This window comes from Tupaia chinensis, unplaced genomic scaffold (genome assembly GCF_000334495.1).
Source record: "Tupaia chinensis unplaced genomic scaffold, TupChi_1.0 Scaffold000228_1, whole genome shotgun sequence".
Taxonomy (NCBI): Eukaryota; Metazoa; Chordata; class Mammalia; order Scandentia; family Tupaiidae; genus Tupaia; species Tupaia belangeri.
The window spans coordinates 3,670,180-3,688,069 of NW_006159703.1; the positions used below are offsets into that span (position 1 = coordinate 3,670,180).

Genomic DNA, 17,890 nt, shown 5'->3' on the forward strand with positions numbered 1-17,890 from the left:
ACATAGCCATTACGCTAACTGCTGGTCCCAATAAACCTCCAGTTTTATAGATCACCCAGTCTCAGGCATGATATGTAAAATAAAGTGGACACCAATTATTAGATAACGCTTATTCTATCCAGGTAAAATCCTGAAAAGGCAAACGTAATCATCTTCAGTGTCAGAAAGCAGAGCAGTGATTTCCTGGGGTCTAAGGATACAGTGCTGACCACAAAGAATCAGTAGGTAATTTTTGGGTGATAGAAATATTTCTTTTTTTTTTTTTAATTACAACATGATTTCATCAACACATATCTTTGGAAATATTCATTGAACTGCATAAGTGTGCAACATTTAAATAAGGATTATGTCCTTCAATTCTGGCTCAGTCTGTTTATTTTTATTGTATAAGAAAGTTATAAATGTTTGTAGATTGACTTTGTATTTTGCAACTTTACTTAATTCATTTATCACTTCTAGGAATTTTTTTTATGTGGATTCTTTTGGAGTTTCTAGGTTTATAATTATATCATCTGCAAATAGGGACAGTTTAATTTCTTTTTCCTTCCTGAATGCCTTTTATTTTGCTCTCTTGTCTGATTACATTGGCTAGTACTTCCAGTACTATGTTAAAAATAAGTGAAGAGAAGTATTTCATGATGGGTAAAGTCTTTTTACAAGCAAAATGAGAAATAGTGATTGACTGTTTTAAAAAATAATTAGAATAATAATAATAATAATGATTGGAAAAAACATAGAAAAGATATTGAATAATGAAATGGGGAGATTAATGTCTCTGTATTGACGGACATGCATGGCATTCCCTTTTGAAACAGCAATGTAATAAACTATAAAATTATATGTAACCCAATGTAATATAAAGAAGATTATGATGATAATAATAATTTAAAAAATAAAAAATGTATATAAAAATGTAATAAAAAGTTTATTGGATCTCTAAAAAAAAGAAGTGAAGAGAGTAGGGGACTTGGTCTTGTTTCAATCTTTAATGGGAAAGTTTTTCATTCAATATGATGCTTGCAGTAGGTCTGTCATATAAGGCTTTTATTTTTGTCGAGGAATCCCTTCTATCACAGTTTTGCTGAGAATCTTGATCATGAAAGGATATCGTATTTTATCAAATGCATTCTTTGCATCGATGGATATGATCATATAATTTTTCTTTCTTTCTGTTAATGTTGTGTATTATGTTTATTGTTTTACATATGTTGAACCATTTTTTCATTTCTGGGATAAAGCCTACCTGGTCATGGTTTAATCATGATAGATATGTTGTTGGATTTGGTTTGAAAACTTTTGTATTTGTATTGGTCTGTATTTTTTTTTAATGTTCTTATTTGTTTTTGCTATCAAAGGTTTCATAAAATGAGTTTGGGAGGATTCTTTCCTTTTTAAACTTTAGGAATAGTTTGAGAAGAATAGGGTTTACCTCTTCTTTCAAAATTCTGTAGAATTCAGAAGTGAAGCTATCTGCACATGAGCTTTTCAAGCTCTTCTGGTTCAATCTCTTCACTTGTTTTTAGTTTATTCAGGCTTACTATTTCATCCTAATTCAACCTAGGTAACTTGTACTTACCTAGAAATTTTTCCATCTCATCTAGATTTTCTAGTGTGTTGGCATATAGTTGCTCATAGTGTTCTTTCATTATTATTTGTATTTCAAATAAATCAGTTGTAATATTGTTGACTTCACTACTAATTTTATCTATCCAATTCCTTTCTCTGTTTTTCTTAATTAGTCTATTGATAGCTAACGGCTTATCAATTTTGTTTATCCTTTCAAAAAACCAGCTTTTTCAATTATTTCTTGAGAATGTATTACGGTAATATTTTCCAGTTGAAGAGATGATTATATATTCATCAATTATGAAAATTTTTATACAATAATATTAATATCCTGGGACCAGCAGTTGGTGTGGTGGCTATGTCACTGGACTCCCAAGTGGTCAACTGTGGTTCAGGTGCTGGACCCGGTGGCTTAAACTCACACCGGGCACGTGTGCGTAAATGCCCAAGATCCCGCGAGGAGAATGGAGGAGAAGGAATTGCAGCATGGCCATCCCTCCGGGGGGCGATTTCTCAATTTCTGTCTCTCCGTCTCTCTCTGTCTTTCTGGCAAGTGCACATGCCCTATAGCAAAAACCTCTCCAAATAAATAAATAAAAATAATGTATACATCCTCAAGAATAATTGAATTATTTTAATTGCAGACAGTATCCCCTATTCCCTAAAAGGGTTGTAATAAATCTTCATAAAACTAAATAATACCTTTATTTTAGAGTTTCTGGGTGTTCAGATATGGATCTCAGCAGGTGGTATATGGTGAATATAAGTTATAGACATTTGATTTATATGTTACTAGGTCCACCCCCCGCCAAAATAATTCCATTGGTCTTTCCTTATATATTCTAAAGTCTGAGATTCATTACCTCAACTTACAGCACTTATGTGTATCCTGTTTATTAAATGGGTAAAAATTTGACAGGTGAAAAAGGAATGCAGAAACATAATTTAGTGGGAAAAATGCCTAAAGATAAGAACACATGAGGTTTCTTATTATTAAGGGACTCTAACTACCAGGCTAACTTAGGACCTTCAAGAGTTTTCTTCTTGAATAGATGTGATAGTCCATACTATTAATAGGTCTTTATTAGCATTCAAAAAGCCTTTATAGTGGTTACCCTTTTCCTTTTGTTTTTGTTTTGTTTTGATTTGTTTTTGAGAGGTTTTTGCTATAGGGCACATGTGCTTGCCAGAAAGACAGAGAGAGACAGAGAGACAGAAACCAAGAAATCACCCCTTGGGGGAGATGTCCACACTGCAGTTCCTTCTCCATTCTCCTTTCATGATCTTGAGCACGCACGCACACGTGCCCAGCGTGAGTTTAAGCCGCGGGGTTGGGGACTCAAATCGCAATCGACTACATGGGAGTCTTGTGACATAGTCATTACACCAATTACTGGTTCCTCCTTTTGTTTTTACTAGTAGATAAAAAAGAAAGATTTCTGATGTCTGATATTTGGGATACTAGAGACAGTATTATTTCATGGGAACAAAAAAAGTTCATTAATTATTGTAGCATAATAAAATTATAGTTGCAAAAGCAGAATCTATGTTAGATATTATTTATGTAATTAAATAAGTCTAATTTGGTTTTTAAGACCACAAGAAACTGAATGTCAAATACTAAATATGATTACTTAATTATAAAGATTTTTCTTTTTCTTATAACGATATTTCTATTTTTTCTTCAGTTTTTACTACTTAAAATTTCATTACAAACTCATTAAATTAAAACATTAACTAAATTATTTAATCATGTGAACTGATTAACTTTCAAACAGAAATGTTCAGCTAATAAAAGAATAAAACTCCACTTGTAAAGAATATTGAGTACTTCAGTATTCTTGATATAAAATTAACTTGCACTTAATTATTTACTAAGGCAGTATACTGATAATGTGCTGTGATTGTGTAAAGCATCATCAGAGACAATTGTTTGGGAAACTAAGGCAAAGAAAGAAATATGTACAAATTTTCTTATATTTCAGGCTGACTAAGATTATTAGAGAGGAACCAACAAATTACTTGGAAGAGATCATTGTGAAAAAGAAGGAAAATTTAATGGGGGGGGATGCAAGGACTGAGTTAGATGGCAAATCAGTGAGCCCCACCCTAAATCAACCAATCCTGAATATCAGAAGAGTGAGACCTAGTCAACCCTCAAGAGTGGACCAACTTGAGGGTTAGTAGGACTGTAGCTGTTTTAAGATTAAGGAAGGCCTTGACAAGAACGATCTAAAAGTGCTGAGTCATGGAAAGGTTTGTTTGAGGAATGGTCAGGTGAGACATGAGGAATCAGTATTTGAAGAAAAATAGTAATCAGGATAATTGCTCAAAAAGAAGCCATTGACTTTGATTGACTGTAAGAAGGAATGATTTGCAAGTGCTGATACTTTACTAAAAACACTAGAACTTTTTTGAAATAGTTTGGTGGTACTTGCTGGCTGTCTTTTTGTAACCTAGCTACAAAAATAAATCTCCATCTTCAGCCTCTGCCTCTCATTCCACTGACCACAAATAGAAACAGATGGACTTAGTTTGCCAAAAACAAGAAGCTCTTCAACTCTTCTTTCTTAGGGTTTTTTAAAGAGAGATTTTTGCTATAGGGCATGTGTGCTTGCCAGAGAGACAGAGACAGACAGAGAGATGGAGACCGAGAAATCACCTCCTAGGGGGATTGCCATACTGCAATCCCTTCTCCATTCTCCTTTCTGGACTTTAGGCATGTGCACTCATGCGCCCGGCAGGAATTTCATGCTGTTGGGTCCAGTACTCGAGCCACAGTCGATTACTTGGGAGTCCAGTGATGTAACTATTATGTCACCCACTGGTCCTTTCCTTGTGCATTCTAAAGTCTGAGATTCATTACCTTAACTCATAGCACTTGTGTGTATTCTGTTTATTAAATTGGTGATAATTTTTTTTTAATTTTTTTTTTTTGGAGAGGTTTTCGCTATAGGGCGTGTGCGCTTGCCAGACAGACAGAGAGAGACATAGAGACAGAAAGCGAGAAATCACCCCCCAGGGGGGATGGTCACGCCGCAATCCCTTCTCCTCCATTCTCCTCTCGGGATCTTGGGCACGCACGCACATGCGCCTGGCATGAGTTTTAAGCCACCAGGTCTGGGACACGAACCGTGGTCGACTACGTGGGAGTCCAGCGACATAGCCATTCCGCTAACTGCTGGTTCCCTAAATTGGTAATAATTTGACAGGTGAAAAAGAAGTACAGAAATACAATTTCGTGGGAAAAAATGCCTAAAGCTAGGAACACATGAGGTTTCATATTACTAAGGGACTCTTAACTACCAGGCTAACTTACGATCTTCTTGAGTAGGCAATGTGTAGCTATTACAACTTTTTCATCAGCAAACTTCTGAAATTATTTTGTAGTTGAGAAGCAGTTTCTAGTTCTACATAAACTGGCACTGTTTGGTAGGACAGGTGGAAGAATGAGGTGGAGGGAAAGATGAGCTGAGTTCACTCTGGCAGAGAGAGCCCCTGATCAGTGACACTAAACCATGTCAGAGGTAAGCTGTGCTTAATGAAGGGAATGGATAAGGGAGACTGGATGTGAGAGAGAATGGGTTCTGAGAAATAGACTCCTAAGAAATAGATTCCATAGTCCAAGTTTCATGGAAAATTTTCTTGGCCCTTGATTTTTAGTTCTGCTAGATACCAATGATTTTATTCTCTACCTTTTATGTATTTTTAGCTAAATTAGCTACTGTTCAAACAGTGAAAGAAAACAAAGAAAATTGTTGGCAGTGCTGGGCTTAGAAAAGTAAGAGCTTTGCCCATTTAAAAAATTTAATTGTCTTTATTATGCAAAGACATTGTAGTTCCACCTGATGTAGTTGAATCAGCTATGATTTTTAGGTGAAAAATTGACTCAGAGAAATATAAATAAAGGTTCAATATTTCTCATGTTTCTATTTCTCAAGAGGCTCAGTATAATTTATTTAAAAAAAAACTTTAACTTCAAACAGGCTTACTTCTCTAATGGGACAAATTTTTTTAATTAATTAATTTTTAAATTTACATTGAATCACTATATCTTTTCATGGTTACAACCATTGCTCTTTCCAAGATGAATATGGTTGATATCAGTCAATGCAAAGACATTACCATATACATTATCATCAGCAAATAACTTTTTATTACACATTTTTTGATATACTATTTTTCTTCAGATGGCTTCATGTTTCAAATATTTTGAAACAATTGTACAGATTATACTGGCATTATGATTGTTTTCTAGGAGCTTACCTGAGTTGCGTGGTCCTACGTTTAATAAAGCTAAAGTTCTTACATGCAGTTGGGGATAGGGACCTAATAGTATGAGCTAGATTAATTACCCTCTTCTCTCCCAGGGCTACAAAACCCTTCTCGGCCCATAACATTTGTTCTCTGTCACTACTCTTGAATTTATATTTAGAAGATGTGGTTTGCAGTTGTAAAAAGAAAAATCCAGACAATTTAATTTAGTGGCATTTAATTGAGTAAATTGTATTTAACACAGTTTGAACCAGGCAGTTTTTCCTGGACCAACTTTGGAGCAACTCCAGGTAGCCTTATGGTTGTCAGCTTGGTATTTTAAATTTCAAAAAGGGAAAGTGGCATACAAAAATGAAAATGAGAGAATGAGGTAGAGAAACAATTAGGATCAGTTACATTCTGAAGTTTGTGTTAACACAGTTTAAAAGGTGGAATGCCTGTGATTAGCTGAAGTCTAGCTTCTGTGATTGGTTGTAATCTAGCAAAAGAAAAAAAAAGCAGCTTTATCTAAATGAGGTTGAAGTTTGTTTATGGAGAGCAAGCAGGAGTAGAAAGGCTTTTTTGACATTCTTTAACCAAGTTCTAGAATATTTTACCATTAAAACAGAGCAATTTTAGTCTAACCTTTGTACCTCCTTGAGGAATCTCTACAGAATTCGCGACAATTCAATAATGCAATGAACTGTCATGTGAAGAAGTAACCTTCCTATCATAAAAATGTTCATGTTCCAGAAGACAATCAACTGCATCTTTAGTGAGCTCAAAGGGTTACAAGAGGAATAACAATAATACTAGCTAATACTTTTTGAGCACTTAGATGCCAGGCATTGTACAAATTGTTCTGTAAAGGAATTATTAGCAACTCCATATCTTAAATGAGAAAACTGAGACCTGGAGAAATTCTGATTTCTCCCCAAACACATGGCTAGATAGTGATTGTGGCAGAACCAGATTCAAGCCCGGGCTCTCCAAATCAGAGCCCCGATCTTAAAAAGTACAGTGTACATTTTCCTTCTGAGCCACCAAAACCAGTATCTCTTTAACCTCTACCCAGTTCATCTAAATTCTGTGTTTTGGGGACACCAAAATATGCTAATTTCTTTCCCCCATTCATTTACATAAAAAGAACACTCATTAAATACCTTCTAGTTAGTTGTTAGAATTTCAAGCCTGCAATATAGTAGTGAATAAAAGGCAAAAATTACTGGTTTCATGGTGTTAATATTCTCATTTCTTAAGGTGTTTGAGAAAACCCATCAAGTTCCAATAGTTTTCCTTTCCTCAGCTAGAATTTTCCTTCTTCTTTCAACCATGCATCACAGAACAAAATTTCAAATTCTTACCAATTATGGTTGTTGCCCTCTTCTCAATACATTCTGGTTTGAAGGTAATCTCTTTTAAGACATAGCCTGAATGCATGAATACAGTAATCCACATGCTTTCTGACTAGTCAGAGAGTGAGAAGAACCATTAAAGGCAAGCAATCTGGGTTTAGGTCTTACTTCTGCTTGTAACTTCTAATCCTCTACTCTCTAGACTTGTAGAATGGTCCAGTTACATAGGACAATTTGTAGCATTCGGTGATTTCAATTCTGTTAACTGTGGCAAAGTTCCTTGCTATTAGGGATGCCCTTCAAGTGTCCTCTAGCATCACAGACAAGATGATGGAAGCCATTTTGCATCCAGAACTTCCGATAGCATATGGTATCTGGCAAGAGCTGTTAGGTTTGGGATTAGGTGAATAACTTGGTAGACAGCAGCATCCTCTAGTGGTCATATTTAGACCTCAGACTATATATTCTGATTAGGACAAGAAATTAACCTTCACTTACTTCAGAGTGTCACGTAATTATGTTTCGGAGTTCTGACTTTTGATTAGTTATTTCTAGCTCAATGAGTGACCTACTTCCCACTATATATCACAGAACCTGATGCAGCACCAGCTGTTAACCCTCTATCCATCTCTCCATTCTAGGCTAATTCCTCATAAGCTCAGGAATTCAAGCTGCTTTTTCTTCTCTAGTTTTTTGGAAGTTGTCTATATTTTTTTTCTTTGAGGACATTTTCTTCTTTCTCTCTTATTTGCTGCCCTAGAATATAAATATATAGACTCTTTTTAATATGAGGATGTTATCTAAAGTATCTATAGAAGAAATAAACAAGGACTAATCTATGTGTGGTGATTACAGTTTAAAGGAAGAAGCATTGGAATTGAAGTCAGCCCTGAATTCCAAATCCAACTCTGCCACCTTTCTTGCTGGCAAGGTTAGTCAGGTCACTTGACTTCTAAGTTTACTCACAAGATAAGGCAAATGTTTCAGGGTTATTGTGGCTCACTTTTATGTGAACAGCACAAAACCCTCACATCAGTTTATCTGGTTTGTATCACCTTTTTTTCCTTGCCAAATCACCTCTTCGGGATGGTTTAGAAGTAGAAGAGACCATTTCTGAAGTTAATCAGAACCAAGCCTTTCTCCCCACCACCTCTGTTAGCTCTGTACAAAACCCCCAGGCTGGGGAAAATGAGGGCTAAACCCAGAAGCTGCTCCTTAACACTGTAGAAAAAAACGTAAGATTTTAAAAAAATTATTTATTTAATTCCATTTTTTATTATTATTTTTTAATTTGACCAGAGACAGAGAGAGAGAGAGAGAAAGTGAGAAAGCAAGCCACCAGGTGAAAGCAAGCCACCAGGTCCAGGGCTCAAACCATGGTCGACCATGTGGGAATCCAGAGTCCTTATCCACCACACCACCTGACGGTCCCCGAAAAATGTAACATTTTTTGTTTCCCCCGTGGTTCAAATCTCTTGACAAAGAACATTTGTGATCTAAACTCTACCTTTCGAGTTGTATACAAAACAGAGGAGCAATCTCTGTTTCACAAGGCAGGCAACTCTACATTTGTATATTTAGACCTGAACTGGGCACAGTAAATGCTAACTAAATCTTAAGGAAACCTGAAGGAGTTATTTCAATCAGTGAAATGTGATCGGTGACATATTTTTGGATCGAGAGATTTGTTTCTTTTTTCTTTCTTCTTTTTTTTTTTTTTTTTGCCATACGGTGTGAGCATTTGTCAGAGAAAAAGAGAGAGAGGCAGAGAGAGAGAAAGTGATAAATCATCCCTCAGAAGGTCTGGCCACACTGCAATCCCTTCTCCTTCATCCTCTTCTTGGGATTTTGAGCACACATGCACACGCACCCAGTGTAATTTTCAAGCTGTGAGGTTCAGAACTCAAATGGTGGTCAACCATGTGGAAGTCCAACACCTTAACCACCACATCATCTGTTGTCCCCCTTTCCACCTCTGTACTATTTCTTAAAATGGTAGTCCAATCTTCTGTGAGATTACATATGTTCATGGTCAACTGCATCCAGTGATTATGTTTCCTGAGACAGAGGCCTTAGAATGTGAGAAAGATAAACAAAGAGGTATTATGAGAGAAACCCTGTATAAAATTATAGAATTGCTGTATTTTGTAAAACCTGGTCCATCTTGCGTCTGGCCCAAGCCTCTTTTCTCTGGTATAATTAACCATGCCTTTGAAGAAAAAGCATATGGGAAGAACAGGGAGTGTGCAGATGCATTTATTCAACAGTCAGAACAGCCAAGGCATCATGGTGAAGTTACGAGATTTCAGAATCTTGGTTCTCAACAAGGTCCAGACTTTTGAATGAGGACAGGAATCTGGCGCTTCCTATATAGAAGATTGAAAAAAAAATCTGCTTAAACTTTGCAGATAAAAAAGTGGTTATAGATAAAACAATGGAAAAATCAGCTTTATTTAAAATGGAGAAATGCCAAAGCACCATGGTGAAGTTACGAGATTTCAGAATCTTGGTTCTCAACAAGGTCCAGACTTTTGAATGAGGACAGGAATCTGGCGCTTCCTATATGGAAGATTGAAAAAAAAAATCTGCTTAAACTTTGCAGATAAAAAAGTGGTTATAGATAAAACAATGGAAAAATCAGCTTTATTTAAAATGGAGAAATTTAATGTTTATTTCCATTTCTTTTTCTCATTTGTTTATTCATTAATTTATCGAATATTTATTTACTCTCATATCACTAGGGTACAATAGAAAGAAAATGTCTGTCCTTACAGAGATTACGGATGTAGTGAGGTGTTTGAATAAAGTGCCAAAATTAACATCCAACCCATTGTTTCTTCTTTTGTTCTTGATGTCACTGCCACAGCCACCAGGGTTCCATCTCACCTGGTGCCTGGACTAGTGCAGGGCCTTCTAATTGATTGCTCTTTTACCTCAGACTCTGGGGATTCATATCTGTAAGGTCTTAAAAAAGGAGATCATATCTCTACCTCTTTTGATACCTGCCGTTTCTAACCCTGCTCCCCTCCAGATAAAACTTCTCCATTCTGTCCACACCGCCTTTCTACCACATATTTATCTGGATTTGCTGATTCTTCATTTTAAGATTTTTAATGCTTTCTTGTCCCATAATTATTAACTGCTCATTATACTGATTTCCTAATCAGCATGCGTAACCACAAATATCTACCACAGGGCGTACCAGAGCTGACTTGTTTTTCATGCTGTTCACTGTAGTTCCATGTGATCACTAAGTACATACAGCTATTTAAATTTAACTTACTGATAGTAATATTAACAATCCAGTTCCCCACTTTTACTAGCTATATTTAAGTGCTAGTGACTAGTATATTGTGCTTAGTGGCTATATATTTATGGGATAGCACAGATAGCATTTCATCACTACAGAAAATTCTGTTGGGTAATGCTGACCTACAGAGAAGTGTTTGCCAATATAGATTCCCTAAGAAGATACAGAATAAATAGAAAAAGTCCTTATTGAATATATCTGTCAAGCATATAATGACTAAGGAGACTACCATATGCAAGTTCTTGTTTGGTATTATCTTCTCAATTCAAAACTCGACAGCTAGGGTCAGTGCCTGGTATTAGCTACAGTGCAATGAATTTGTCTGGGGATTTTAGTGGGCGATAGAAAGAAAAGTGCTGCAGAGCATTAGGACGTACGTTGTATTTGAGGAAGCCATGGTTTGTCTCTAGACCTAAATTTCCTTTATCCGAGAAAAATAGGAAAAAATGTTTCATTTTCTAACATTTAAAAACTTCTCCCATATGTAAGCAGGAACTGGTAGGTAAAGACTAAGACAACAGAATGTCTAACTCTATGCTTGTGTGTTTCCAATGTTTCACTCTAAATACTCAGCTTTAGTCTTGCATGTGGAACTTTCTCAAGGTTCTGTTGCTTTCTCCTCCCCTTGGATGGAAATAAGATTGTCGACCTTAATGTCAACAACATAGGCCATGAGAAAATTAACAAGTGTTTTCAAATTCCTGTTAATTGTGGCAACAGGTTCACTATAAAGCAGAACACCTAATGCTTGGGATAAAAATTACTAAACCTTTCATTCTGGGAATCTATTTCCATGAGCCTTCTAAACTGAGAATTTTCTGAAATAATTTAAAACATCCTAAGAGTAGGGCATGAGTTGCAGGGAAGGCTATTTATGCAGTGAAATAATGGAAATTTATTTGTGCTGTCACTTGAGCCTAAGTCAAAGCTTTTTTTTTTTTTTTGAGAGAGAGATATTTTTACTACAGGGTGCATGTACTCTTCTGGGAGACAGAAAGTAAGAAAAATCACCCCCTGGGAGGCTGACTAAGCCACAATCCATGCTCCTCCATTCTCTTCCAGATTTTGGGCATGTACACACATGTACCCAGCATGAGTTTTATGCTGCTGGGCCCAGGACTCAAATCACGGTCTTCTACGTGGAAGTTTAGCAATGTAACCATTACACCATCTGCTAGTTCCAGGTCAAAGTTCTTAATATCAAGTCCATCCCTGAATAAGCACATTTTCTGGGCCAGCTGTGGAATCCCTTTTACTTGTTTTGATTATTCTGCACCTTAACCTGGAATACTCTTTAAGTGCTGCCAAACTTCAGAGCCCCATTAGAATGGCTTCCTTTCTATGAATCCTTTCCTGACCTCTTTCAATAAGAAGAATACGTGTCCCTGCTTCACTTCTATTAAGGTTTTATTTATACCTCATTTGCTGGCATTTGCCCCAAGTTATAAGCAGCTACCTTCTATGTGCTCATGACCTATTTTCTTTTAGTCATAAGCACAAGGAAAGCAGGAGAAAATAGCATATTGCTTGGCACATGTTAAATGTTCCATTGCTGAGTGAAATGGAAAATCTGTGACAAATCTATTTGTCTGCGTCTGGAGCCTGATTCCCATCACCTGCTTCTGGGCACTTCGGAAAAATGAATCTTCATTGAGGCTGGCTCTCATATTCATCAATAAAAATGTTACACAAACACATTTTGGTCACTTAATCTATAAACCGACATTTACATATTTGGGGGCTTTAGAACACAATAACTGCTATCACTAAGGATTATAATTATTTTAGACAGGGTCTCATTCTCTATGTCATGATCCTCTTGTCTCGGCATTTGGAATATCTGGAACTACAGGCACATTCACTGGATCTACCTTGGCTAGGAATCAAACCCTGACCTCCCATGTTGCCTTGGTCTGTCAAGTAGCAGTATCAACCAGCAAGCACTACTACATCTGGGCATATCAAGAATTATTGAGTCCCAAACCTGAAGGCTTCAACCTCACACTGGTGCATATGCATGCATGCTCAAAATCCCGAGAAGAGATTGAAGGAGAAGGGATTGCAGCATGGCCATTCTCTCAGGTGGGGGGAGGAGTGAGTTCTTGCTTTCTGTCTCTCTGGCAAGCACATGCACCCTATAACAAAAATCTCTCTTTAAAAAAAAAAAAGCATTATTGTTGGGAACCAGCAGTTAGCGTAATGGCTATGTCGCTGGACTCCCACGTAGTCGACCGCAGTTTGTGTCCCGGACCCAGTGGCTTAAAACTCACACCGGGCGCGTATGCGTGCATGCCCAAAATCCCGAGAGGAGAATGGAGGAGAAGGGACTGTGGCGTGACCATCCCCCCTGGGGGGTGATTTCTCGCTTTCTGTCTCTATGTCTCTCTCTGTCTGTCTGGCGAGCTCACGTGCCCTATAGCGAAAATCTCTCCAAAAGAAAAAAAAAACCATTATTGTTTAAAGGTATTTCATGTACAAAAGCTTCTTTAAAATCTTGACCATCTACTGTTTTGCTATACAACTACGAGTTTTCAATCATAGAAATGACAATAATAGTCATATTATCATACAAGATATATGTAAAAGGAGGAAAAATGAATTATTTTTGGAGAAAGTAGATGCTTTGTTTCTCTCATGGTAAGATTCATGCTATTGGTATGTTAATTAGGACATTAGAAAAATAAGATATATAAAAGTTTGAAAACAATTAAGTTGATTTTAAAAGAAATTTTATTTTACAATATTTTAAAAGAAATTCCTATTCGTACTCACTGATTTTCAACACATAGTATGCATTCATTGGCGTAAGTATTTCCATCAGTCCCACAGACAGGGTTATATATCCTGGGGCATCCATTTACTTCACCATTACAATGAGCCTAAAAATGAAATGAAACTGAATCAATTTTCATCATCTGCATACTTTGAGTTTATGGTAAAATTGCTAAAATGGTTTTAATTTCTCTGGGGCGTGACTGTAATAAGGAGAATGACACTGAGTGTTCCAAAAGAAAGAACTCATGATCTGGAGTCAGAGCACCTGGCTGTAAGAGATCCTGTGCTATCTGTATGCTGCCCGACATTGGCTCTCTGAACCTCAGTTACTTCATCTGCACAGTGGGAATGATAGTTCATTCGCCCGCCTCTCTGAGTGCTGTTGGGAGGTTTACATACGATGAGTGAGATAATGTTCAAGGTCACAGCCACAGCAGGTGCAAGCTGCTCTCAGGTCGGCCACACCTTGCGGCATGCTCCCTGGCACACTGAGTCCACTCACACTGGTCTTCTCTTGGCCCCATCAAGGCACTGGCATCTTACATTTTTTTGGAGTTTTCTCATTCTGTTTCCTTTACTGAGCAAGAGCCAACAATCATCAAATGACATGATAGGTCAGACACTGTCCTAAGTGCTTTCTATGTATTATTCTATTCAAACCTCACAAGTATCCTGTGGATTTATTATTACCATACTGTTTTTCAGGCAAAGATAATGAAGTATGAAGTGATAAAACCACCCAAGGCCACACAGCTAATAATTCTCTGATGCAGAATTCAAACCTCGCCATTCTGGATCCTGAGCTTTAACTCTGTAACTGGTCTATTCCACCATTCTCCCCTGCTTCTCCTCCTTCCCATTCCCTCCCCCCTTGCCCTGCTGGCTACGTTTTGTTAACACACCACCTTGTTGGCTCAAGATAACTCTTAGTCAGGGGCACCTCCCTGATCCCTCCAAGTAGGTTAATTTCCTGATGTCACCAGAACTTCTTAGGAACACTTATAGCAAATGTAATAATTTATTCACTCATGAGCTGTTTTGGTTTATCAGCCACCTCCTCCTAGACATAAATGCAATGAGAAGATGGACACTTCTTCCTTTGATCTCCAAATTTACTGGAATTACCTCTTAAACAAAGGAAAACATGGAAAAGTTAGACACGGAATGTTTTTCTAGAGGAAAAACCTAGCTTATTGCTTTCTGTTTTTCATTACAAATTGGAGCTGCACCTTTGGGATTAGGAGAATTGTATGCCAGCATGATTAACTGGCTAGAAGGAGAAAGGGCTATGTGGAGTGGACTTGAGAAGGCTTCTACTTAAAATTCGTGTCCTACAGCTTGTGCTACTTTCAATATTGGATTGTCAGAAGCATTTTTGCATTGAAAAACATGTCATGACTTTTCTGAGAGCCCAATAAAAATCCTTTGGGGCCAGCCTGCGGCCTAGTGCTTAAGGTAGCTGGATCCCCCAATGCTGACTGCAATTCCTAGATGTAGCGGCTGGAAAAGCAGGCTGGCCACGTGTGTGTGCTTAAAATTCTAAAACAAGAGAGCAATAGGGGAGAAGAGATTGTATCCGGACCATTCCCCAAATGAGATGCTTTCTCCTTGTCCCTCTTTCACTGTATCTCTCTGGTAAGCATACATGTCTGCCAGCAAAATTTAAGACCAAACCCAAATCCCCTTCACAGCAAGTATTAGACCACCATATAGAACTGGTGTTAGTGAATTTGTCTTTCAATTTAAGTTTGTGGTGGTAGCAGTGGTGGTGTGGGGAAACTGCTATTACTAGGTGCATTTCACAGGTTAAGCTTAGCTAGCATTCATATTCCTCATCTTGACTTTGGGCTAAACTGAAGGATAATAGCTAGATTGTATTTTGTTGGATTAAATAGCTCCGACTCTAGGAATAACAAATCACAAAATTCTCTTTACCTTTTTTCCCAAGGACTCAGCTCTAGTATTACCTGGAAAACATAAATCATGCATATTAATTTAGGTCTTAAATGGTAAAAGCCAAATATATTCTTAATCACAATCCTCTGCTCTCACTGAAGATTGCCTTTTTTCCTTGGCCTCTTCCACTCTCCATACCTTCTTATTTCCATCCTCTTTCAAGAACATCTGACTAGTTTGTGTCTACACCCTGCCTGCTAAAATCTTAACAAAATTAAGCAAAAAATTTGACGATGATTAAAGTAGCTCAATTTAATATTTCCGAAAAGTTGCTCTATTTTCTTGAAAATAGAAATTATGTCCTTGAAATGCTTGAAATGTATCAGACACCGAGCAAATACATTTCAAATGTTCATCAGCATTATCACAACCAGTTACTACATGTTTGACTCCACAATCAGTGAAATATAAGTGTATTTATCTCAGTCTATAAATGAAGGTATGGAAAATTACATAACTAGGTGTGAAATCATTGTCACTAGCAGTAACCATGTCTTCTGATACAAAATTAATTTTCACAATTACATGTAAATCTCCTTTTGTAAGTAATGTTAAAAACTGGAGAAAATGGAGCTCTTTTGCCAAATTACCCTTGGATTTATTTCACACAGATTCATTGAGTGATCTCAAATCCAACTCACATTTACTGAATTCACAGATGAATAGTCAAAGTAGTCACTCTGCCTTTCTTTGGAAAACCAGGTCTTGCTGACATAGCATAGTATGCTAACTATGCATGAGTTCTTTGCAGAAAGGGAGTAACTACTCTGATAATACTCTAGTGAGAAAATGTGGATGAGACTTAATTTTGATAACAATAATCAAAATTGTGAGCTATTTAGGCGAAGAAGTAGTTCTTTCTTTTTTTTAAAGAGATTTTTGCTACAGGCACGCGTGCTCGCCAGAGAGACAGAGACATAGAAAGTGAGAAATCACTCCCACCCCCACCCCGAGGGATAGTCACACTACAATCCCTTCTCCTCCATTCTCCTCTTGGGATTTTGGGCATGAATGCGCACACATCCAGTGTGAGTTTTAAGTATCCAAGTTTGGGACACAAACCATGGTCGACTACCTGGGAGTCCAGCAATGTAACCATTACTCCATCTGCAGGTCCCAGGAAATAGCTCTTTCTAGCCAAACATAATGATGCTCCTATGAGCTTGGAGAAGATGCCTGGGAATAGACAGAACCTGGTGCAGTTGGGGTCCCACTGGGCTTCAAAATTTAGTTGGGTCTAAACAATTGATGAGCGGATGCTTGCCCAGGCATCTATATATGTTAATATGCATGAGGAGGGGAAGGGGACCACTGCTCCCATAAATCTTTAGCAAGTACAATATTCTTCCTTTTCTTAACAAAGTGTTGATTTGTCTCTCAGTAGGATTCTTTGTTAAATTGGAGATGAAGCTGAAAATACTAATCATTGCCAGTGTTAAAAAGAATCCGGATCCCAATGCTGTGGGCTGAGAATTGTCTGTCAGCACTGCCCAGATGTAGTTTGGGGATAATGCACATCATCTCTTCTAGTAGAATGTCTCCTCTTGAATCATTTGGCAGATCAAAAATAAAATGTTTAATCAGTCAAACTGCGCCTTTTATAATGAATAACTGAAAGACATTGCTATATATTTTATGGAATCCAATAAGAAGTCAAAATTTGTAAATTGGCCTTAAACATTTACAGAGTCAAAAGCATATTTAAGGCTGAAGTAGCCCCATCTTCTATTTTCTACCATATCCCTGTCAAGGGTCAGCCTGTCACTAGATGAAAGGCTGTCACCCTATCTCCAGGCATTTCCACATGTTGTGTTAAAAATCCCTCTTTCGGGGCCAGCAGGTGGTATGGTGGTTAAAGGCACTGGATTCCCACATGGTCGACCATGGTTCGAGTCTTGGACCAGTGGTTTGCTATCTCACTTTCCCTTTCTCTCTTTCTCTGTCTCTCTCTGGTCAGATTAAAAAAATAATAAGAGTAAATGGAATTAAATAAATAAAAATATTTTTAAAAATCCCTCTTTCTATAATTTCTACATATTGATCTTGTTTTGTCTTATTGAAATAAAATAATCGGTCTTAAACTGGACTATATCAAAAGTCCAGAAGATAATGTACACAGTAAAGCAAACTCAAAGAGGTTTATGCAAATATGAAAACTACGCAAAGACACCTACCACATAAACTGAGCAGCGCCAGGGCACTGAGCAGGAAGATGCTTATTATCTTCATGGCTGAAGTCTGTGTCCAGAGCTCAGATGAAAACTGCACCGAAATTGCTGCTTCTCTTCAGAACCCTGGAACTGGAAGGCCATATAGGCTGCTGGGTACACAGGCTCCACCTGCTCTGCTGTATCGCAGATCCCCGTGGTTATTAATTAACTATGCCCCAGCCTGGCCCCAGATTCAGGAATATCACCTGTGTCAGAAAGATCAAAGAAGCAGGATAGGCCTGTAATCTGCAAGGCCAAGAAAATGTCAGAAAACAGTTCTGGTGGTAAAATAAAGCACTTGACTTCCTCTGTAGTTACAGGAAGGTCCTTCCCTTCTTGAGCCCTTGTTTTCTCATCTGAACTCAAAGATCCCTTCCACTCTATTCTGGTTATATGAGCTGGTATGAATACCCCCCAAAATCTCTTTTTACTTATTTTTTCTTTTTTATGGTCTTCCTTCTTTT

The 17,890-nt window shown here is 37.5% G+C and overlaps 1 protein-coding gene across 1 annotated transcript; it reads right to left on the reverse strand.

Moving 5' to 3' along the window:
- Positions 1-9,640: 9,640 nt before the first annotated feature.
- Positions 9,641-17,538, reverse strand: SPINK1 (serine peptidase inhibitor Kazal type 1). Its single transcript, XM_027771668.1, has 4 exons — positions 17,391-17,538; positions 15,196-15,227; positions 13,258-13,364; positions 9,641-9,734 (listed from the first exon to the last, which is right to left on the reverse strand). Exons 1-4 carry the CDS (start codon positions 17,443-17,445, stop codon positions 9,689-9,691), a joined length of 240 nt encoding a protein of 79 aa, XP_027627469.1. The 5' UTR covers positions 17,446-17,538; the 3' UTR covers positions 9,641-9,688.
- Between the last annotated feature and the right edge of the window lie 352 nt (positions 17,539-17,890).